The following is a 21,558-nucleotide window of genomic DNA, read 5'->3' as shown; positions in this document are numbered from 1 at the left end:
ATAAGGATGCGCATTATACATTGGTACTGCTAATTCCATATTTATATAAATGTTTTAAATTCCTTTATTTATGTTTATATTAAAAGTGTAACTCTAGAAAGCAACAATATCCACATGCAAAATAATACCCTGGAATACAGTAATTGATCTTGTTTCTAAATATAAATAAATAACCAAATTAAAACAAAGGAGTTTCTTCCTGAAAGTCTGGGCCAAAAACATAGGTGCACATTATACATGGCAAAATACAGTAGATAGAAATTATTGAACACTCTTCAATCTTTTAACAGCAATTTCATATTATTTCTCAGAATATTTGTACTCTTCAAAGAAAAATAATTGATAAACTTAGCAAAATCACCCACTAAGATGACAGGTCCATGAATAGCAAGGTGTCTTTACATGTATCTCTCTTTTACCATGAGCTGAATTTATTGCTTATAGTAAATTTTGTTTCTTAATATCAACAAGATTCTTCAAAAGGAGACTTGTTATCTGTAAATAATAATTACATAAAAGGTAAGCAGTCTAGAAAACTTAAATCTGGACAATACAAAAATGAAATATTAACTGAATAAAACCAAGGATTTTGTAGTAATATTTTCTGTACCAAGGAGGTCTGCACATAATTTAAAAAATAAACTAATTATCAAGTGTCAGAAAGCTAATTACCAAGTTTCAGTACTATATAAACTTATGTCTTAAATTTAACCAAATAAAAATCCCTGGTATTTAATCATATGGCAAGATGTCCTAAAGCAAATAGTTTCATGAATCCTCAGAAAGAGAAAACTAAGGCTAAGAAGATCAAACACCAAGTGTTCATCAAACCTTTCAGTGAACAGAGCCTTTATTAACATGCAAGTATCATTTGCCACAAGATATACAACTTTTCCTAATCTTTCAGTTCTTTTTCAATATTTTAACTTAAGGTTACTTGTGAATCTAACATAACAAGTAACCTACTAAAATCAGTCAAATTAAACTTGATTCTAGCCATTACCTTAACCTTTAAGATCATTATTTAGGTTTATAACTGGCATTATTTGTCACCAAGTGGCAGAATATAATCCTTGTACTTGATAGTCTTCTATACTAAAATATGTACCAATATGTCTTAAGAAGTTACTAAAATATATGCAATTAACATATATATTTAATTGCTTTCAATAAGCTGAAAAGTACGTTAAGTCTTCTAAGAGGAAAATTATTTATAAAACTTGGTTCTTTATGATTTGTGCAGTTTCCAGAAAAACTGGCCCATATTAAACTAGTCTTGAAGAACTGAGCTGAAAGCTTAAATTTATAGACCCTAATGACAACTTTGATTTGCTAAGATAGAAACAATAATATACCAAACTACAGTGCTCTTTTCCCATGCCTAAGCAGAGATGCTGTCATAGTTTTTGAATATTATCTGCTTAGTATAAAAGCTGAATGACCTCTTTATAAGTTAGATTTCAGTAGAAGACCCGCATATGTTAGGCATATTTATTGGGACATATTTTAATTAATAAAATGTAACTTAATATACTATATCAAAGTGCATTGTAAGATTTGCACTATATCTCTCCACGTTTGTCATATTTTAAAACATTTCAGCTGGTAGGAAGACTGGAATAGTTCAGAAAAGATTAGCTTTTAAGATCTGGGTAATGTTCATAGTCTTTTCAAACATTTAAATAACCAGAAGTATAATCACAAGGGACTAGGTAAGAAGGATGAATATTGCAAAGGAAGCTTTATAGTCAATGAAAGTACAGTACTTTGGATTGGCCAAAATGCACAGTACGCATGAAAATCAAGGTCATATAGTTTACTTACTGATCATGTGACTACACTTCAAAAAGTCACTGCTCCAAAAGCCGTACCTAGTAATCCTCCAAAATTGCTTTTAAATAAAGTTCTTAAATTGTGGCAATAAACAAAAAGACAAAATACACTTAAACAATACTGCAGTTTATCAAAAGACACATAAGAAATTTCAACTCTTATGTCTTTGACAGTTATAAAAAATCAATGTTTGGCTAAGTTATAAACTTGTTTATAATGCAATTATTTGCATAATTCTAATAATGCTAATGACAGCTATAAGGTCAGAATAGGTTTTAAAAAAACACTAAAAACATAAAAATACATAGCCCCAATATTTACCTGTAGAATATGTTCATTTATGACTAAATTTCAGCATTTTTTATATCACCATTGCTCTAATTTTAAAAATCACATCCAAAGGATAAGGCAAAACTACCTACAAACTGGCATATTTGTTTATTTCTCAATTTGTGAAAATGTCCTTAATTTGTTGATGTAGCAAACAAATTTCAACTCTGCTATGCAAAAGAAGAGACGATAATCTGCTTTGCGATGACTTTAAAGTTCAACTGCACACAGGCAACATGCTATATATGAAAAAATTCTAACTGAACTACAGGTATTAAATACTGAAAAAAATTAACAGTTTATTATAATTTATTTTATTTAACAATCTAGGAAGTTCGCAGCCATCAGCAGTTCCAGTGCAATTTCAGGTGCAATTGGGAATTCAGGAATCTCCGTGGAGCTGTTAGTGTAGCGAACCTTGTAAGTAAAATACATGCATACTTTTGATAGCACATGTGAGGGGATCTCTCTAAAATTGACTTCATTAGTTTCATTCTCAGCAAACTGACCTATAAGAGAAAAAAAGGTACGTTCGTTATGGACTGAATTGTGTTCTTCCATAATTTACATCTTGAAGTCCCAACCCCCCAGTACTTCAGAATGTGATTATTTGGGGACAGAGTATTTCCTTTTGTTTTTTTCCTGTTGAGGAGGCATTTTAAATATGGAATATTTTGCAAATCTGTATGTCCCCCTTGCACAGGGGCCATGCTATCATTCCAATTTCATTACATGTACTGCCAAAGTGAGCATGGAGATGGGAGTCTTAAGAGGAAATTAAGGCAAAACAGGGTTATTAGGGTGGGCCCTAATTTGATGACTTGTCTCCTTATAAGAACAGATTAGGTCACAGACACAAGCAGAGGGAAGGCAATGTGAAGACACAGGGAGAACATGGCCATCTAGGAGAAAAGTCTCAGAAGAAACCAACCCTGCTGACACGGTAATCTAGAATTTCTATCCTTCAAGGCCAAGAGAAAATAAATTTCTATTGTTTAAATTACCCAGTCTATGGCACTTTGTTCTGGAAGCCCTGGCAAACTATGACAACATGAAAAAAAAAACTAACCCAAATAACATACAGCAAAATATCTAACTCTGATTTTTGTGTATAAACATACAAAAAAAAAATCTCTATTAAGATAGCATTTGAGATTCAAATAAGACTGAATTTTAAAATTCTAATTCTCTCCCAGAAGTTTAGACACTCAGGGAACTTTTCCTTAGGGAACCTTGATTGTGGGATTACTCAAGTATGAGTAGGAATAAAGTCTTCATGGACCATCAAGAGATCTGTGTTATTCTGAATTGCCATGTAAAAACAAGTAAGAAGTGAAATACTATTTATTTTAAAAATCTGTTCGGCAGTAAATGTACTGTTTCCCCTTTAGTTTTTAAAAATACCATGTTAATGAGATCATATTAGCTACTTCCCTTTAATAACATTTCATAAACAATTTTTTGTGATCTCTCAAAATTTTTTTAGCTATATAAAGGTTTTATCATTTAGCTTTTATTATAGAAATGAAGTATTTTCTTAGCAGTTCAGCACTAGCACTGTGACCTGAATATAAAAGACAGAAAAATATACTTTCTCAGAATGTAGTATTTTAAAAGTTTTCCAAATGACTGTGTATTAGTTGGAGGGTGGCGTGGGGTGGGTTGGGGAGGGAAAGAAGAGCAGTATTCAGCAAATAATTCACAGCAATAAGGTAATTTTTGATTTGCCAATAATGAAAATTTTCTTTCTTGAACATATTATGAAATATTACCAATAGGCACTTACTAAACAAACAGTAGGTTTTTAAAAAAAATGTATTTTATTGATTATGCTATTACAGTTTTCCCAATTCCCCCCCCCCCGCCTGGTATTCCCATTCCCTCCAGCATCCATCCCCACCCCCCTTAGTTCATGTCCATGGGTCATAAATGTAAGTTCTTTGGCTACTCCATTTCCTCTACAGTTCCTAAGATCCCTATTGTTTTTTTTTTAACTAAGGGTTTGTTTGTTTTTGTTTTTTTTAAGATTTTACATATTTACTTTTAGACAGAGGGGAAGGGACGGAGAAGGAGAGGCAGAGAAACATCCATGTGTGGTTGCCTCTTATATGTCAGCAACCCACGCATCTTCCCTGAATGGGAATCGAACTGGCAACCCTTTGCTTCGCAGGCTGGCACTCAATCCACTGAGTCACACCAGCCAGGGCTCCCAGTCTATTTTGTACCAATTTGTGCTTCTTAATCCCTGCACTTTTTCCCTCATTCTACCCCTTTCCCCTCCTCCCAACTGGTAACCCTCTCAATGACCTCCGTATCTATGATTCTGTTCCTGTTCTGATTGTTTGCTTCATTATTTGGATTCAATTACTGACTGTTGTGAATTTATTGCAATTTTAATGCTCCTAGTTTTGATCTTTTTCTTAGTTAAGTCCCTTTAGCGTTTCATATAATAATGGCTTAGTAATGATGAACTCCTTTAATTTTACTTTGTCTGGGAAGCACTTTACCTGTCCTTCCATTCTAAATGACAGCTTTGCTGGATGAAGTAATCTAGGTTGCAGGTCCTTGCTTTTCAACACTTTGAATACTTCTAGCCAGTCCCTTCTAGCCTGCAAAGTATCTTTTGAGAAATCAGCTGACAGTCTTATGGGAACTCCTTTGAGGTAACTCTCTGCTTTTCTCTTGCTGCTTTTAAGATTCTCTCTTTATCTATATACTTTGGCATTTGATTTATAATGTGTCTTGGTGTGGTGCTCTTTGGGTCCAACTTGTTTGGGACTTTCTGTCCTTCCTGGACTTGTATGTTTATTTCCTTTACCAAATTAGGAAGTTTTCTTTCATTGTTTTTTCAAGTAAGTTTTCAATTTCCTGCTCTTCCTCTTCTTCTGGCACCCCTATGATTTGGAGGCTGGTACATTTAAAGATGTCCCAGAGATTTCTAAGCCTATCCTCATTTTTTAAAATTCTTTTTTCTTCCTGCTGTTCAGATCGAATACTTCTTTTTCGTCCTTGTCTTCCAGATTGTTGATTTGATTCTTGGCTTCATCCCCTCCACTCTTGGTTCCCTGTAGATTTTCCTTTATTTCACTTAATGCAATCTTCATTTCTGCCTGGGTCTTTTTTATACTGTTGCAGTACCCAATGAGTTCCTGGAGCATCCTGATAACTAGTGTTTTGAACTCTGCATCTGATAGGTTGCTTATTTCCATTTCATTTAGGCCTTCTCTTGGAGTTTTGTTTGGGTTATCTTTCTTTGTCTTCTCATTTTGGCAGCCTCCCTATGTTTGTAGCACGGCCTACTATAGAAAAGCAACTTGTTAAGTTGTATGGGGCAGAGCTTTAGGTAATCACTGGGGTGGGCAACTGGAGTTACCACTCTGTTGCTCTGTGTGGGAGAGGGCTTAGAGAGGGAACAATGCTGCTGTCTGGCCTCTGAAGTTTTGCGCAGGAAGAAGTTTTCTCCTGGCACTCATTCTGTTGCCAGTCACTTCACTTTCTCCCTCTACGCCAGTGGTGCCCTTCCAGCTGTTGCCCTGGTGCTGAATCCCTGAGGGGGCGGGTCTACATGGATCCCAAGTCCGTTTCGGGCCCTTTATGAGGACCCTGAGAATCCTGCAGTTTCTTCTGCCCCATTGGTTTTTACAGCGAGAAGTTATGGGGTCTTTATCTTCCTGGAGTTAGAACCCTGGGCTACATGCTCTGGACTGGGGCTGGGCTCACTTGCTCTTGAGATGTCCCTCCTGGTTTTTATCCACCATACATGGATGTGGGACCGCTGGTTCCTGTCTCTGCACCTCTCCACCTCTCTGCTCTTCCTACCATCTGGATGTATGTGGTTTTTTTGAGTCTTGGGTTGTCCGACTTCAATACAGCTTGATTTTCCTACAATTCTGAGTGATATTTGTTTTGTAATCTAGTTATATATTTTGCTATAGTTGTGCATGAAGGCAAGGTGTGTTTATACTTCTATCTTGACTGGACAAACATCAGGGTTTTGTTTTTTTTTTTGAGGTGAAATTCACATTACACAAAATTAACCATTTCGAAATGTACATTCAATATACATTTCACAATGTTGTGTGGCCATCCCATCTATCTTGTGCTAAAACATTTTATCACCCCCAAATAAAACTCTGTACCCCTTAGCAATTACTCCCCATTTCCTTACCCACAACCTGTACTTTCTATCACACCAATCTACTTTCTATCTCTATGGGTTTGTCTGTTCTGGGTATTTCATACAAATGGAATCTTAAACTTGTGGCCTTTTATGGATGGCTTCTTTCACTTAGCATAATGTTTTGAAGGTGCAGCCACATTGTAGCATGTATTAGGACTTCATTCCTTCATATGCAAACATCAGTTTTGGGCTGAAAGTTTGATCTTTAAGATAAAGCTCTTAAGTTCTGATTTTTTATTTTTAAATCCTCACCTGAGGATGTGCTCTTTATTGATTTTAGAGACAGGGTTGGGGGGTGAGCGGGGAAGGGGGGGGAGGGAGGGGGAGAGAGAGAGAGAGAGAGAGAGAGAGACACTGATCTGAGAGAGAAACATTGATCAGCTGTCTCCCATACACTCCCTTACCCAGGATCAAATCTGCGACCTATTATATGCCCTGACTGGGAACCGAATCTGCAACCTTTTGATGTACAGGACGACTAAAGCTCTTATTTTTAAATTAAGGGATATCAAACTTACAAAAAGCAAAAATCCTTTTCTAATTAAAATTTTTGGGATGTCCATAATCTTTGCCCCTAAAGTACATCCTAGTTCTGTCCAGTAGAAAAGTCTAAAAGCAATTCAACCCAGGAGCAAGGAGTCCTGCTAGTACCCAGATTGGGGTCCCTAAGTACTATTTCCCATTAAAAGAAATCAGTTAAAAAAAAATCGGAGGGCGGGGGGGAAGCAAGCATCTAATCCAGGATAACCAAATAGTCCTTCAAAGTGAAAGTCTAATTAATAAGTGCAGGAGAAATTATGTATGTAGAAAATCACTGTTTTGTAATCCCAAATCAAGGATATCTCAGTGGTAATTGCAATGAATGCTAAAACCATTATATAAAAGTCTAACTGGAGAACTGTTCCTGGATGAATCAGCTTGATAATCCTGGAACCACCAATCAATCTTGACATTGCTAAAAGATGTGTTAACAATAGAATACAATAATACCAACTATGAAGAATTACTGCTAGTAAAATGAACCAGCTACTACTAATCAAGTCTCTGGAGTTCTAATTATGAGTTTACAAGATGAAACATTAAGTCTAATCAGGATGTGGACATTATATACTCTTATTTCTGTGTAAAACTGATGGTCTGGAAAAAAGGAAGGGTGTAGGGGGACTATCAAAATTTTGTAAATGAAATAACAATGTCAGGGATTTGCTTGAAATACTATTTAAAATTGAGAATAGATGAAACAAGATTGGCAAAATGTTGATAACTACTGACACCGTGTTTGTGGAGGCATATTATTCTGATTCCATGTGTGTTTTTAAATATCCATAGTAAAAAATATGGAAAAGGACTTGCAAGAGACACTGAAAAACCAGAACAATCTTGGGGAAAAAAAAAAAAAAGGGTTGGAGGCCTCACACTTCTCAATTTCAAAACTTCAACAAGACCATTCAATGGGGTAAAGAATGGTCTTTTCAACATATGGTACTGGTATGTCAACATGTGAAAGAATCATCTTACAAAAATTAACTTAAAATCAAAGACCTAACTGTAAGAGCTAAAACCATGGAACTCATAAGAAGAAAAAGGGGTAAATATTCATGACACTGGATTTGGCAATAGACTTTTAGACAGGACTCCAAAAAAACCCCACAAACACCAAAAGGGATAAAAGATATACTAGGCTTTATCAACATAGAAAACTTTCACTTATCAAAACACACTATTAAGAGACAACCCACAGAATGGGAGAAAATATTAGCATATCATGTATCTGATAAGAATCTAGTGTCCAGAATTTACAAAGAACTCTTACAACTCAACAACAAAAAAGACAATCCCATTAAAAAGCAGACTTGGAAAGACATTTCTCCAGAGGATACACAAATAACCAGCAAGCACATGAAGAGACATTCAACATCATCAGTTATTAGGGAAATGCTAAGCAAAACTGCAATGAGATATCACTTCATATCCATTAACATGGCTGGAATAAAACAACTACAAATAAGGATGTGGAGAAAACCATATGAGGAACCCTCATACATTGCTGGTAGGAATGTAAAATGGTCCAGCCACTGTGCAAAGTTTGGCATTTCCTCCAGAGAAATTACCATATGTTCCAGAAATTCCAATCATCAGAAAATTTTTTTCTTGAGGTAAAAAAATTAACTCAAAGAAAATGTTAAGAATAGATATTTGCCAGGTGGTAACTTCCACAGATAAACTTTAGAAGTAGGAGCAAAAATCAACAGAGTCCTGTGTTGAAGAAACTGACCTTGGAAACTAACCTAGGGAAATGATCCTTCTTATTACAAATTAGCCGATTTGGTTTTATTGAAACTAGGGTAAATAGCTATAAATAGGATATGGCAGAAACCAACTTTTTTCAATGCAACATAATCATGCAATGTTCAAATAGTTACTGTCTCTTTTAAATGTTATGAGTCACTTAATTCAACTTAAAAATACATTCATCAAACACTGAAAGTGAAGATAAATGAAGAGAAAATAAAGAAATCTTCCTACCTGGGCCACTCAACATGGCTTTTATTGTTCCTGAAGTTAATGCATGTTCTCTCTTTACAATAAATTCGTGACCATCTGAAGATATCAATTTGACATACATGGCATCAGGGCCTTCACAGCCACCATAAGTTTTCTCTTCTCCATCTAAAGTAAAGTAGTAAAATGATTTTTGAATCACAATATTTATTAACAATAAACAGGTTTACCAAGGTTTGAAGAACTCACACCAGAAAGGTTTCTGGAGGGTAAGTGCAACCAAGATTTTAAAGTTTCTAGACTTCTTGTTTTTTATTCTCTACAACATTTTCCAATGTCAGAATAAAGTTTTCATTCAAGGATGTTACTTTGGATGAAAATTCACCAGTATTTTTCGAGGAAGTATTATTAACAATATTTTTGTGACCACAGCAGCAGATTCAAATTTGAAGACTAAAACAAAATATTCAAATAATAAAACTTTAATTCTATCACCTGAATACTCATTGTACAAATAGGATGCAGAGCGTGTTTATGAATGAATGTTTATATACCACGTAAGGTCAACTTCTGACAAGCCCAAATTAGAAATGTTAGGGCTTCTTTTACTCAGCAATTTACTCTTGCTGGCAACCCACAAAAATGACTATCCGCAAAGATGACTACCAAAATATTTTATTGCTCATTTTAAATTATTGCACAAATGAAAGTAATGAATACAGACGAATATCAGTCTTTAAAAAATGAAAGCAGAGGTGAGGAGATAAGACTGTCTACATGTCAGCTGCTACCAGCATACCCGTTGCTACCATGCTGGCTTCAGCTAGCTCAATTTAACTTTCTGGGGGAGTATATATTTTTGTATATTCCTTTAAGATCTTTCTCACACATATAACTTTTACAATATTGTACAGAAAGAATTTTAATATTTATGGTTACCAATATTTGAAGGAAAGTTTCCTATGGCTTATTCTAAAAATTTAGGTAGCCCTAGAGAGACGCAGAAAGGATGGAGCTGAAGTAATGCTCAGCTACTAAACATCTATTTACTCATTTATTTCTTCATAGAATTCAGAAATTCCCAAAATTAAGATTAATAAATATCAAAACCACTTACGTGCTACTGCTGCCCAAAATGTTTAATCTCAATCTAATAGGAGAAAACACTGAGACAAATCTAAATTTAAAAATGCCATAGAAGACCTCACTCACCACCCCTTACCCCCACATAGGGACTTGTTTAAGGGAGACAGACAAAATTAATGCAGTAAGTGATCCCTGATTAGGTCCTGGATTTAAAATAATAAACCTGTTGTAAAAGAAGACTTTTGAAACAACTGAAAAACTCTGAATATGAACTGAATACATGTTGACATGTTTAGGCATGTACAACAAAATCTTAAATGAGAAAAGCATTTTTTAATGTTTGTGTGTGTAGATACACATGTATATGAATATATGCGTATATATAACCACACACAGAGGGAAAGCAAATGTGGCAAAACAGTAACAATTGGTAAAGGTTCTGTAGTGTATTATTCTTGCAACTTTTCATAAAAGCTGGGAAACTCGTGAAAATGCAAGTAACTTCTAAGTTAAAGACTACCCAAACATATAGGTTCTTAGCAATTTTTGCCAAATTCTGAGAAAAATAAAAGTAATTGAAATAATGATCAATTATTTAAATTTATACTTTTAGTATTTTTTGAAAGGTAAACGATTTTATATGTCTGTTGGGAAAGTTTCTTACAGCTTAAGGTACAATTTATTCACTACTGATCACACATTTTATTTGGTACAACATATTACTGACCTGTCTTCAAGAATATACAGTAAACATAAGCTGCTGATTTTGACAACTTTCAGTCTACTCTGACCATTTTCTAACTTGCATTCACACATACTGAAGGCCTACCCTTTGAGAAGAAAAACCAGCTTCTCCTAGTTGAAATACTTACCCCATTATTTTCTTATGAAACTTACCCATTATGTTCTTATGAAATTCTACTTCACTTCCACAGGAAGGTTAGCAGTTTCCTGAAAATATAACAATGCTATATTAAGACTAAAACCGAAATAACGTGTTTTCACCCATTATTAATATGTCCTTGGTGTTACAAGTTTAAGGTCTCTCTCTCTCTCTCTCTCTCTCTCTCTCTCTCTCTCTCTCTCTTTTTTCCTTTAAGGCAACTATTCTGACAACAGTTTAAAAATGGATGCTTTTTCTTAGGACTTAAACTGTACCTGAAGAGATGCTTGGCCTTAATCTTTTTCATATATATACTGTATCAATTTGATACTGATAGACACTAGAACAAGTATTTGCTGAATGAATGACAACTTGATAATCCAACGACATGAAGTAGCTTTCATGAGAAAGAAAAACAAAAAGCTTGCCCTCTTCTTACGTAAATGCACATCTATAATACATTTTACTGTTTCATCCTTTCTACAAACTACCAAAGTTCTGAAATTTAACAGTAAAGTGGTAAAAATTTATAATTTTTTGAGAAATATTAAATTTTACAAAATAAGGTGACTGCTAAATGAAAAGGGCTCGTTTCCAGTAATTTGTATTTTAACAGCATTTTTTCAAAGTAGGATTTTATTAATACCAATATTATTTTTATGCCATTATGAGGAAACAGCATATCTTCATTATCCTTTTCGCTAAGAAATTCCTAACCAGTATTTAAATTCTAGCCTTAAGGGAAGGGTCAATAAAATGAACCATATTTTAGAGCAAGAAAGGAACTTGGAGATAACCTACATCATCCTTCATCTTAAAAAATGGTAACACCACAGAAAGGATGAATGACTTGTTCCAGGTAGTGATGGAATGGGAACGGAAATCAAACCTATTGGTGTAGAACATCCATTAAGCATGAAGGGAGATATTTAAAGTATCATTTCTAATGTGGGGTTAGGGCAGCAGTGGCAATGTAGCATTTTTACCGACAATTTGAGGGTTTTTTAAGTGGTAAGCATTGCATTAAATGCCTTATATACAATATCTTATTTTAAAATGACACTTTCACAAGGGAATTATTGTTGCCATTTTACATTTTATTTACTTATTTTTAGAGCAGGGAAAGGAGGTAGAAAGAGGGGGAGAAAATCATTAGTGTGCTTAACAGAAACATCAGTTGGTTGCCTTTTGCACACCCCAACCTGGGACCTGGCTTACAACCCAGGCATGTGCTCTGACCAAGAATCAAACCAGTGACCCTTTCATAGGCAGCAGGCACAGTGCTTAATCCACTGAGCAACACCAGCCAGGGCTGTTCCCATTTTAAAGAGGAGGAAACACGCAGAGGCTGCTACTTGTTCAAGGCTTCTACAGCTTAAGTGGCAGCTTGAGATTTTAAACCTAGGTAGGTAGGTTTTATAGCCGACATCCCCATTCCATTTCCACACTGCCCTGTGTGGAAATTTTATAACCATGGCAGGTTAAAAAATTCTGCCTCCAATCGAAACTTTTTATCTACTACCGCTGAGAACTGCTGATATATTTCCTTAGATCATTCTCTAAAATTTAAAAATAGTACTATGTTATTTTTATGATAATAATGGTAGGCAATTAAAAATTCATCAGTAATTGCTCTGGCTGATATGGCTCAGTGGATTGAGTGCCGGCCTGCGAACCAAAGGGTCTCCAGTTTGATTACCAGCCAGGGCACATGCCTGGGTTGTGGGCCAGGTCCCCAGTAGGGGGCACACAAGAGGCAACCACACTCTGATATTTCTCTCACTTTCTCCCTCTCTCCCTTCCTCTCTCTCTAAAAATAAATAAAATCTTTAAAAAAATTATCAGAAATTATTTTCTTCTGCTCATGTTGCTTTGTAATCACTTTTCTAAAACAAAAAACAGAACAAAAAAAGGACAAGATGCTAGAAGAGCCATAACAAGAATTTCAAGTACCAATTTTCTGTCCAAAAAATTTTCAGAGCAAAATATCTAGAATGTTTACTTAATTATCAGTAGCTAGGCAACTATGCAAAGCCACATCATAGAAGCCCTTTGGGTAGCAACAGTTTCTCCACAGATTTCTTAATATTGTAAATCAATTCCACCACTTATACAAGGGTTAAGGGAGGGAGGGGGAAATTCCCCATCACCAACAAAGAAAGAGTAGATCAACAGCAAGAATTACGAGCAAATACTAATTCCTTGGTAGAAGTTAAAAATATTTAAAATATGATTAAATTTGGACATAACCCACAAATTACCTATAGAAATCTAAGTTTGCAGTGGCAAAAATCTGTTTCAGCATTTGAGCATCTATTCCATAAATGAGCTTAGTTCTGGAAATGTGAATTAGGCAGGTAAAAGCAACTGGTCGAGTAGCTTGGGCTGAGAGCAGGTCTAGGTAGAAGACATGGTGTAAAAAAAGGCCTGACTGAAAGTCACTGTGCCCTTAAAGTATTATATATAAACATTAGTCTTTTATAGTTTTTAGATTTATTTTGGAAACTAACAGAAATCCTAGGTGAGCCTAGGGCCTACACTGAAATCAGTTTTGAATCTAGTATCATTGAACACTGAAAAGGTCTTTGAACAGCCCATCCTATTTCTGATTTGAAATTTTCATATATTATATTGCGACATGGATTTCTAGACTATATTCTGTTCCATCAACCTGTTCATACCTAACAAATATCCCCATTGTTTTAATTACAATAGCCTTATACACGTTTTGCTAAATGATCAGGCAATTCCCTTTTTGTTATACATTTGTTAGGTCTACTTTTGGATATTGTTTTTATTATAAATGGGATCTGTTTTCCTATTTTACTTTCTGAAAGGCTATTGCTGGCATGTGAGAGAAAAGCTTTTAAAATTCAGTAAGTTTACTTCATCTCTGCACAACTCTCTTAAGTTCTAATAGTTTTTTAGTTAATTTGTGTGGCTATTTAAGTAGGATCATAGTAACAGCTGCAAATAAATCTATTCTTTGTATATATATTTTTACATTGCATATTTACTTGGAAAAAAAGGTTAAATATCTGATGCCACTCACGAATACATTGCAGGTTAAAGAAGCAAATGTAAAAACATCACTCTAGAAAAGCAGATAAAAAAATACAAATGGCTCATAGAACCTGTAAAAAAAACAAAACAAAAAACAACAGCTCAGTCTCAAAGGTAGTCAGTGAAATGCAAACAAATATAAAATCTGCTAAGAATCAGTGTTGTAGGGGAGGGGAAATGGATGATACCAAATAAAAGGCTAAGCAGTTGTGGAAGACGGCTGCAGAATCATCAGGGGGATACCAATTCTTCTTGGTATCTACTTCAGAGAAACCCTAGCATCGTGTGCAAAGTCAAGCAGTTTCTTCACTATAATATGTGTACAAGTGAAAAACTGCAAATACCTTAAAAGGTTCACCAATTAAGGAAGGAGCTAAATAAAAAACAGTATATCTGTACTTATATTATGGGGCAGTGAAAAAAGAAAAAGTTGTCTCTATTTGCTCTGACATGGAAATACCAAAATAAATTTTTATTTTATATTTCTGCTGTAGACCAAAGGGTCGTGGGTTGGGTTCCCAGCCAGAGCACACACCTAGGTGGGGGTACGAGCCCTAGTCACGGTCTATAATTACTTCAGAATCATTAAGCTATGGAGTCAAAGAAATTCACTGTTAAAATGGTGGGATGGAGGCAGATGTTACTGCACCTGTTCTGGTGCTGCTCGAGTGCCCCGACCAGGGACCAAAACCACAACCCACCTCTGTGTCGTGACCAAGAATCGAACACAAGGGATTAAGTAAGAAGTACAAATTGGTAGGTACAGAATAGACAGGGCTATGTTAAGAACCATATAGGAAATGGAGTAGCCAAAGAGCTTATATGAATGACCCATGGATGTGACCTTAAGGAGGGGAATGCTGGAGGGAATGGGGGGTACTGGGCAGAGGAGGGCAAAGGGAGAAAAACTGGGACAACTGTAATAGTATAATCAATAAAATATAATTTAAAAATTATTTTATTTTTAACCTCACTTGAGGACATACTTAATGACTGGGGAAGGGAGGGAGAGAGGGAGAGAAACATTTATTGGTTGACTCTTGTATGTACCCTGACCTGGATGGCACAGAAACCTCAACCCAGGCATGTGCCCTGACTGGGAATTGAGCCTGGCCTTTCAGTTCACAGGACAACACTCAATCAACTGAGCTACACTGGCCAGGACTAACTCTTCTTTTTTTTTTTATTTTATTTTCAATTACAGTTTACATTTTATATTATTCTGTAAAAGTTTCAGTTGTACAGCATAGTGGTTAGTCAATCATACACTTTGCAAAGTCCTTTCCCCACCCCCAATATTTCCAGTACCCACCTGGCACCATACAGAGTTATTACAATATTTTTAACTATATTCCCTATGCTGTACTTTACATCCCCGTGCCAAGATAAACTGGGTTTTTTTTAATCATTTTTATTTTCAATTACAGTTGACATACATAATATTAGTTTCAGATGTACAGCCCAGAGATTAGACATTACATAACTTATTAAGTGATCATCCTGATAAATTTTGCATCCATTTGACACCATACATAGTTACTAGACTATTATTGACTATATTCCCTATGCTGCATTTTAGATCCCTATTACTACTCTGTAACAACCAATTTGTACTTCTTAATCCCTTCACTTTTTTTGCACACTCCCCAACCCCCTCCCATCTGGCAGTTGCCAGGAAAAATTTCATTTTTTAAAAAGCAGTTTAGAATGACAGGTAGTTTTATGTCATTAGGTAAAATAAGTGACTTTCTTGACTATTAATCATGTTTCCTGCAGATAAATAAATGCATAAAAACACATGTTCAAAAGTATAAATAACTAGAAAACTATGATTTAAAGCTAATTTTTAAAAGGCAACAAATAAGCATGTAGAACTAAGCAGCATATGAAGGGAACCCATGGTCAGCCTGATGATTATTAACTATATGTAATATGATCAATTTGGAAAACAAAGTAAATTATATTAACCAAGTATTAACTAATGTTCAGGCTATTTGAAGAGGCTTTGGCCATATAAAAGAAATTGACAGAAGTTAGGACACAATTCCAATCTTTAAAAAGACATCAAAATATCCTGCCCAGAATGTGCTTATAGTGTCACAGAGTTCCTGTCTCTGAGGATGAGTTTAAAAGTTCTCATTCTGGCCATTCAACTTGTAACAATGCTCCTACATTTAACTCTTAGGTAGACAGTCTTAATATTAATACTCTTTGCAAACAGTACCCTTTCTCATCTTTTCCTTCACTGTGGAATTCATAGTTTTCTTCATTATTAAATACAATGCTTCACAGCTGCCTTATAAGTATGTCTTTTTAGATCTATTTGTCACCAATTACCAATAGTTGTAAGTTTTCCAAGGCAGGAAGGTTCTCTCTCTTTATGACGCACATATCTAGCACAAAAATGATAATTATGTGGTAATGTTAACAGAGTAAAACTCATACAATAATGTACCTGCCACAGACACAGTACTTTCCTCAGCTTTCCAACAAAATAGTTATAAAGTGGCTCCACGCTTTTCACCAAGATTGATTCTTTTCATGTTTTTCCTCAATGATGGCCTTTAACAACGGGAACTTTCAGATAACCACAATAAAAACTGTTTTAAGAAACATCTAATTTTACTGAAATATTATGGGTTATATTGAGGGAAGGGAGTGACTAAGGAAGGGGACAGTATACCATCTTTCACAACAGAATTAAGTCAATATGAAGTCTAATTCTTTTTTTAAAGTACTTTATTTTTAGACAGAGGGGAAGGGAGGGAGAAAGAGGGAGAGAGACATCAATGTGTGGTTGCCTCTTGTGCACCCCTTATTGGGGACCTGGCTGGCAACCTAGACGTGGGTCCTGACTGGGAATCAAAATGTGACTGGTTTGCGGGCCTGTGCTCAATCCACTGAGCCACACCAGCCAGGGCTGAATTCTAATTCTTAAAAGCAGTTTTATTGTAAAGACTCCCAAGGCATAGACACATTATGAAATATAATGAAAACATCAGTCTCACAATTCTTCACCCACTACCATAAATTGTTAGTTATAATGTAAGTATATAAAACGCATATTCCTGTACCTGATTTCTAGAATTTCTTATTTCCTAGAACTCAGTTATTTTTATATTCCATCTTGAGACCCAAATAGGTTATGTGACAAGACTTGTTTCTTCACCTCTTAAATTAATTAAAAAAAGGGGGGGGCGCTAAATCGTGTCTTAAGGTCCTCCTAACTCTACCATTTGGTGACTGAACCCATCAGAAATTTATTCTCCTCCTACAACAAATGCCTGGAACTCACAATTTCCAGTCTTTATTAAACAGAGCTGCTCCCACACAGCACAGAACTTTCTAGTTCCCAGTGCTGTGTTCCCACTGAGTTTTTCTCACCCCTGTAAACTATATAATCTCCCTTAGATAATGATCTCCAAACTTCGTTTGGGCCCCGCCCAAAAAAAAGAAAAAAAAAAAAGTCCCTCTATATACTATATACATAAGTACAGATTCTTATATTATAAAGTAACTTAAAAAAAACCTTTAGAATGTTGGGCCAAAAATAAATATAAAAATGGTATAGTTAGCTAAAATGGATTAAGACCTATGAGTGTAACTGCAAAGATTTTCCAGATTTTCTAGTATTAAAAAATCTACCAAAACCCCCTAAAACAAGCTTTTTATAGAGCATAAACTAATATTACTTTAGAACTTGATACATAAGGCTGATTATAACTTCTGATAACAAACTACTGCCTAATTATATTACAAAATTATCATAAGGTAATGAAACTGGCATCTCCATTTGAAATTTATTTATATATACTACATTTTTTGGAATAGAAGATAATTATATGTTTTCTTTTATTTATTTGTTCATCCTGCTGTTAAGAGTTCATCGGGATTGGCACTCATGTCTCACTGTCCTTACATCCCTAACTCCTTGACCTCTGATATACCCACCCACCCAAATCCCAACCCTGCCAAACCCAATTCTCTGCCTAGCTCAGGCCTCAACCAAAGGACTGAATTGGCTGGAGAAAAGACACAACCATTGGCTGATCTTAACTTTAAATTCATGTACATATCCTTTAAATAAGCACTTGGATCCTCCTAGCAAATTGGCTTTTCTACTTCGAGAAAATTTATAGCTTCCTCAAAACCTCCTACGCCCCTCTCCTCCTTGCCCTGAACACTTGTTTCATCAAGGAAACAGAAACAATCACTTCAATTGCCTTATCTTTCCCCTTTCATCCTACTTGCATGTGGAGAGGGGACCCAAACTCTCCTGAATTTATTTATAATTTATAAAAAATTGTGCATTTATTCTTACAAGTTTCAACTTCAATCACTTTCAAAGTACTCTCCATTTGATACAATACACCTATCGAGACTTTTTCCTACTGCTCGAAAGTTATTGAACTTTGGATTTTGATGCATTTTAGAGCTTCTGCCATTTTTTGTTTCACCACTTCCACAGTGGCAAAACCATTTCCCTTTGAGGAATTTTTTTCATCAGGGAAACAAAAAAAGTTGCTTGGGGCGAGATTTGGTGAATAGGGAAGGTAGGGCACGGGGTCATGCCATTTTGGGGCAAAAACTGCTGAACACTGAGTGGTGTGGGCAGGTGTGCTCATAAATTACCCATAGTGAAACGGGCAAATAACGTTGAAAGAGTCTTCAAAAGAAGAAGAAGAAGAAAAAGAAGAGCTGAACACAGCCTCTCGCAACAATGGCAGCTAGTACACTGGTTCAGATGGGTTCCTAGAACATTCACCTAGTAGGGGAAGCCTGTACTTCAAGGGGCCCACTCTCTAGAAGATAGTTGTTTTTTTGGGTCTCCCCACCTTGTAAATACTATATACTCTGTCTACCCTCTTGTTTCCAAACTGAAGTAGAAACCATCCTTCAACACAAGGCCAACGTTTCCACATAAGGACATCTTTCCAAAGACTTTATTGCTGTTATCCCCATGAACACATAAAAATGTTGTAACATTACTATCATTAAGTTCTCCTTAACCCACTCTGATCACTTTTGGTCCACTAATTCATCCAAAGGGCTCTTATCTAATTTCAACTACTTTACTTGGTCACATGATCAATTTTAAATCCTCTTCTTATTTGGAGGGAGCAGGGTTTTACATAGTCTTACTGCCATCTTCCTGAAGCATTTCCTGCCCTTAGTATTACACTTTTCTGCTTCCATCACTGTTTGCTCTTCTGACCAGAGTGCTGCCAGTCACCTCCTTCTTCTCCATTAACACTCTCTACTTGATGTCCTCGTCAGTCCATAGATTTAAATATCATTTATAAAATTTGACTCCCAGGTTATCTCTTTAGCCAGACATATCCCCTAAGAAATAGTAGTGCAAATCCAACTTGGCTACGGCACATACTCTCAGCTGCATGCTAGTTATCAAACTCAGTACATCCTTTAAAGAGTTCCTGATTTATTCCTCAGAAACCAGTGCACCCTTGCCAGCCTTCCTCATTTTGGTTCACCCGGGTACTTGGGCAAACAACAGATTTCTCAAAAAAAGTTATTTGTTGTTTGTTTGTTGTGGTCCTTGGCATGAAAGTTAGACCCATTTAACTCAATCTTAAAATTACAATCTAAATCAAACCATTTCTCGCTAACTTACAACTCCACACCTAGTTTGCGCCATCATTTCTCAACTGGACTATAACTGAGCCTCCTTAGGAGCTGGTTTCCCCACTTTCCTCCAACTTAGTCTATTCTCCACCCCAACGAGTCATCAAAAGCATAAATCAGTGGTCGCTCCCATGCTCAAAATCCTCTAATGCTCATCATTACAGACAGAAAAATAAGTATCAAAGTCCTTCTTACTTAGATCTTGTTAATCACCCTGAATTCATCTTCCATCACTCTTCCTTCACTATGCACCAGCCACACTGGGGTCCTTAGAATTATAATAGGTCAAGTTCATTCCTCCCATAAGGTTGCACATCCAGTTACCCTTATCTTAAATTTCTTCCTGCACATCTTCCTCATCATTTAGGTCTCCAGGCAAAATACCAAGTCCTCAGAGAGGTAGATCTCTGTTCACATCCCAATCAAAATTAGCCAACTCCACCCTACTCACTTTGACATAATCTCTCATTTTGCTTTATTTTCTTTGCATTCATCACCTGAAACTGTATTTGCTTACTTACTGTATATCCTCTTTCTTCAAGCTCCAGGAGGGCAGGCCTAGTATAGTGCCTGGCATATAATGGATGCTCAATAAATATTTCTTGAATAAACAGGACCATTGTTTTTTTTAATAACCAAGGCTCGAAATTTCAGGCATCACTCGATGGGCTTTGTTAAATCTTAGGAAGTGTAAAAGTTTAGCACAGGTTAGCTAAAATGCATTAACACATATTAGTGTAACTGCAAAGATGTTCCAGATTATTTTCTAGTACTGAAAAATCTACCAGAAAACTCCAAAGAGCATAAGACATAAACTAATATTACTTTAGAACTTGATATATAAGCCTGCGTATCTTCTGACTACAAATTACTCATTTATTACAAACTTACGATAAGCTAATGAAATTGGCATCCTTAACTTTCAATAAATTTATATATACTTATATACTATTTTTTGGAGTGGAAGATAGTAAGTCACAAACATAAGGAAAAAAGGATAGTCATTTAAAAATTACGTTTGAAGCCCAAATCACTGGCAATAAACAATAACATCTATGATGACTGGGACCACAGTAGTTTTCCTGCCATTGTATTTCCAGAATGAATGAATCCGCGTGCTAACTGTAGTATAAACGAAGTTAAAGATTTATCGGTTTAGTCCACTAAAGAGAAAACAACTACTGGGGGATCGAAAAGCAAATATGGCACTCTGAAAATGAGGTTTTAAAACTCTAAAGGTTACTAAAGAGGTTTTAGTTTCATAAGAGAAAGGGGCCACTGTATTTGGCATTAGATACCTCCTTTCAGATAAGGCTAGGAAGTAGATGCGCGACAGCCTCAAACCAAGTCAGCCAGAGATCGCCTAGTAAGTTGCCCAGAAGGTAAACTTCTCGGGGTCCCGCAGATGGAAAGAGGGAGGGCCCTCTGCTATGACTGGGGACTGCCTCTAAGAAAAGGACGAATCTCAGTGCATACAGGGAAAACAAAAATAAAAAGCGACAGGGCTGCCATGTCCTAACTCCACCCTCCTCGTGCTCAGTCCAGAGATGGCTCAGTCTCCCCGCCCCTCCTTCCACCCTTTTCCTAGCCCACCGAACGGCGCCGGGAAAGGTCCGGCTGTCCTCTTCTCCCCTCCCCCAAACCAGAGGCAGAGGAGGCCCGGGGAGGTTGGAAGCTTCCGTTCCTTCCCCGCCCAAATGGGAAGAGGTGGGCAGTGGGGGCAGAGAGCGCGCCCAGTACAAGCCCCCGCTGTCCTCCATGCGGACTCAGAGCTCCGTTCCCACCTAAGCCCGAGACTCACTCGTTAACACCGCAGCCAACGCACCAGGTCCACGCACACCACCACAGCCCCCACTCCAGGGCCGCCCCCCACCCCCAGAAGCCTGCCGCCGTGGGTTCCGGGGCAGCTGGAGGAATTACTTCCGTCGGGTCACGGACGCTTTCCACCACACGCGGGAGATTAGTTATCTCGTAAAGCGGAGACGCATTGAGAGTGTCGCCCACTTCCGTCCACAGGAAGTGTAGAGCGCCGCCTTTT

General features: G+C 36.5%; 1 protein-coding gene and 1 pseudogene across 1 annotated transcript; both read right to left on the bottom strand.

Moving 5' to 3' along the window:
• Positions 1–1,726: 1,726 nt before the first annotated feature.
• On the bottom strand, positions 1,727–21,427 carry ELOC (elongin C). The gene is made up of 4 exons (XM_054595845.1): positions 21,322–21,427; positions 10,829–10,882; positions 8,870–9,013; positions 1,727–2,672 (listed from the first exon to the last, which is right to left on the bottom strand). Exons 2-4 carry the CDS (start codon positions 10,830–10,832, stop codon positions 2,482–2,484), a joined length of 339 nt encoding a protein of 112 aa, XP_054451820.1. The 5' UTR covers positions 10,833–10,882; positions 21,322–21,427; the 3' UTR covers positions 1,727–2,481.
• On the bottom strand, positions 2,822–2,916 carry LOC129061100 (uncharacterized; annotated as a pseudogene).
• Positions 21,428–21,558: the final 131 nt, after the last annotated feature.

Source organism: Pteronotus mesoamericanus, unplaced genomic scaffold, assembly GCF_021234165.1.
Source record: "Pteronotus mesoamericanus isolate MK-2021 breed Mesoamerican mustached bat unplaced genomic scaffold, CSHL_Meso_final scaffold_54, whole genome shotgun sequence".
NCBI classification, from domain to species: Eukaryota; Metazoa; Chordata; class Mammalia; order Chiroptera; family Mormoopidae; genus Pteronotus; species Pteronotus mesoamericanus.
This window is presented reverse-complemented; position numbering and strand designations above follow the sequence as displayed.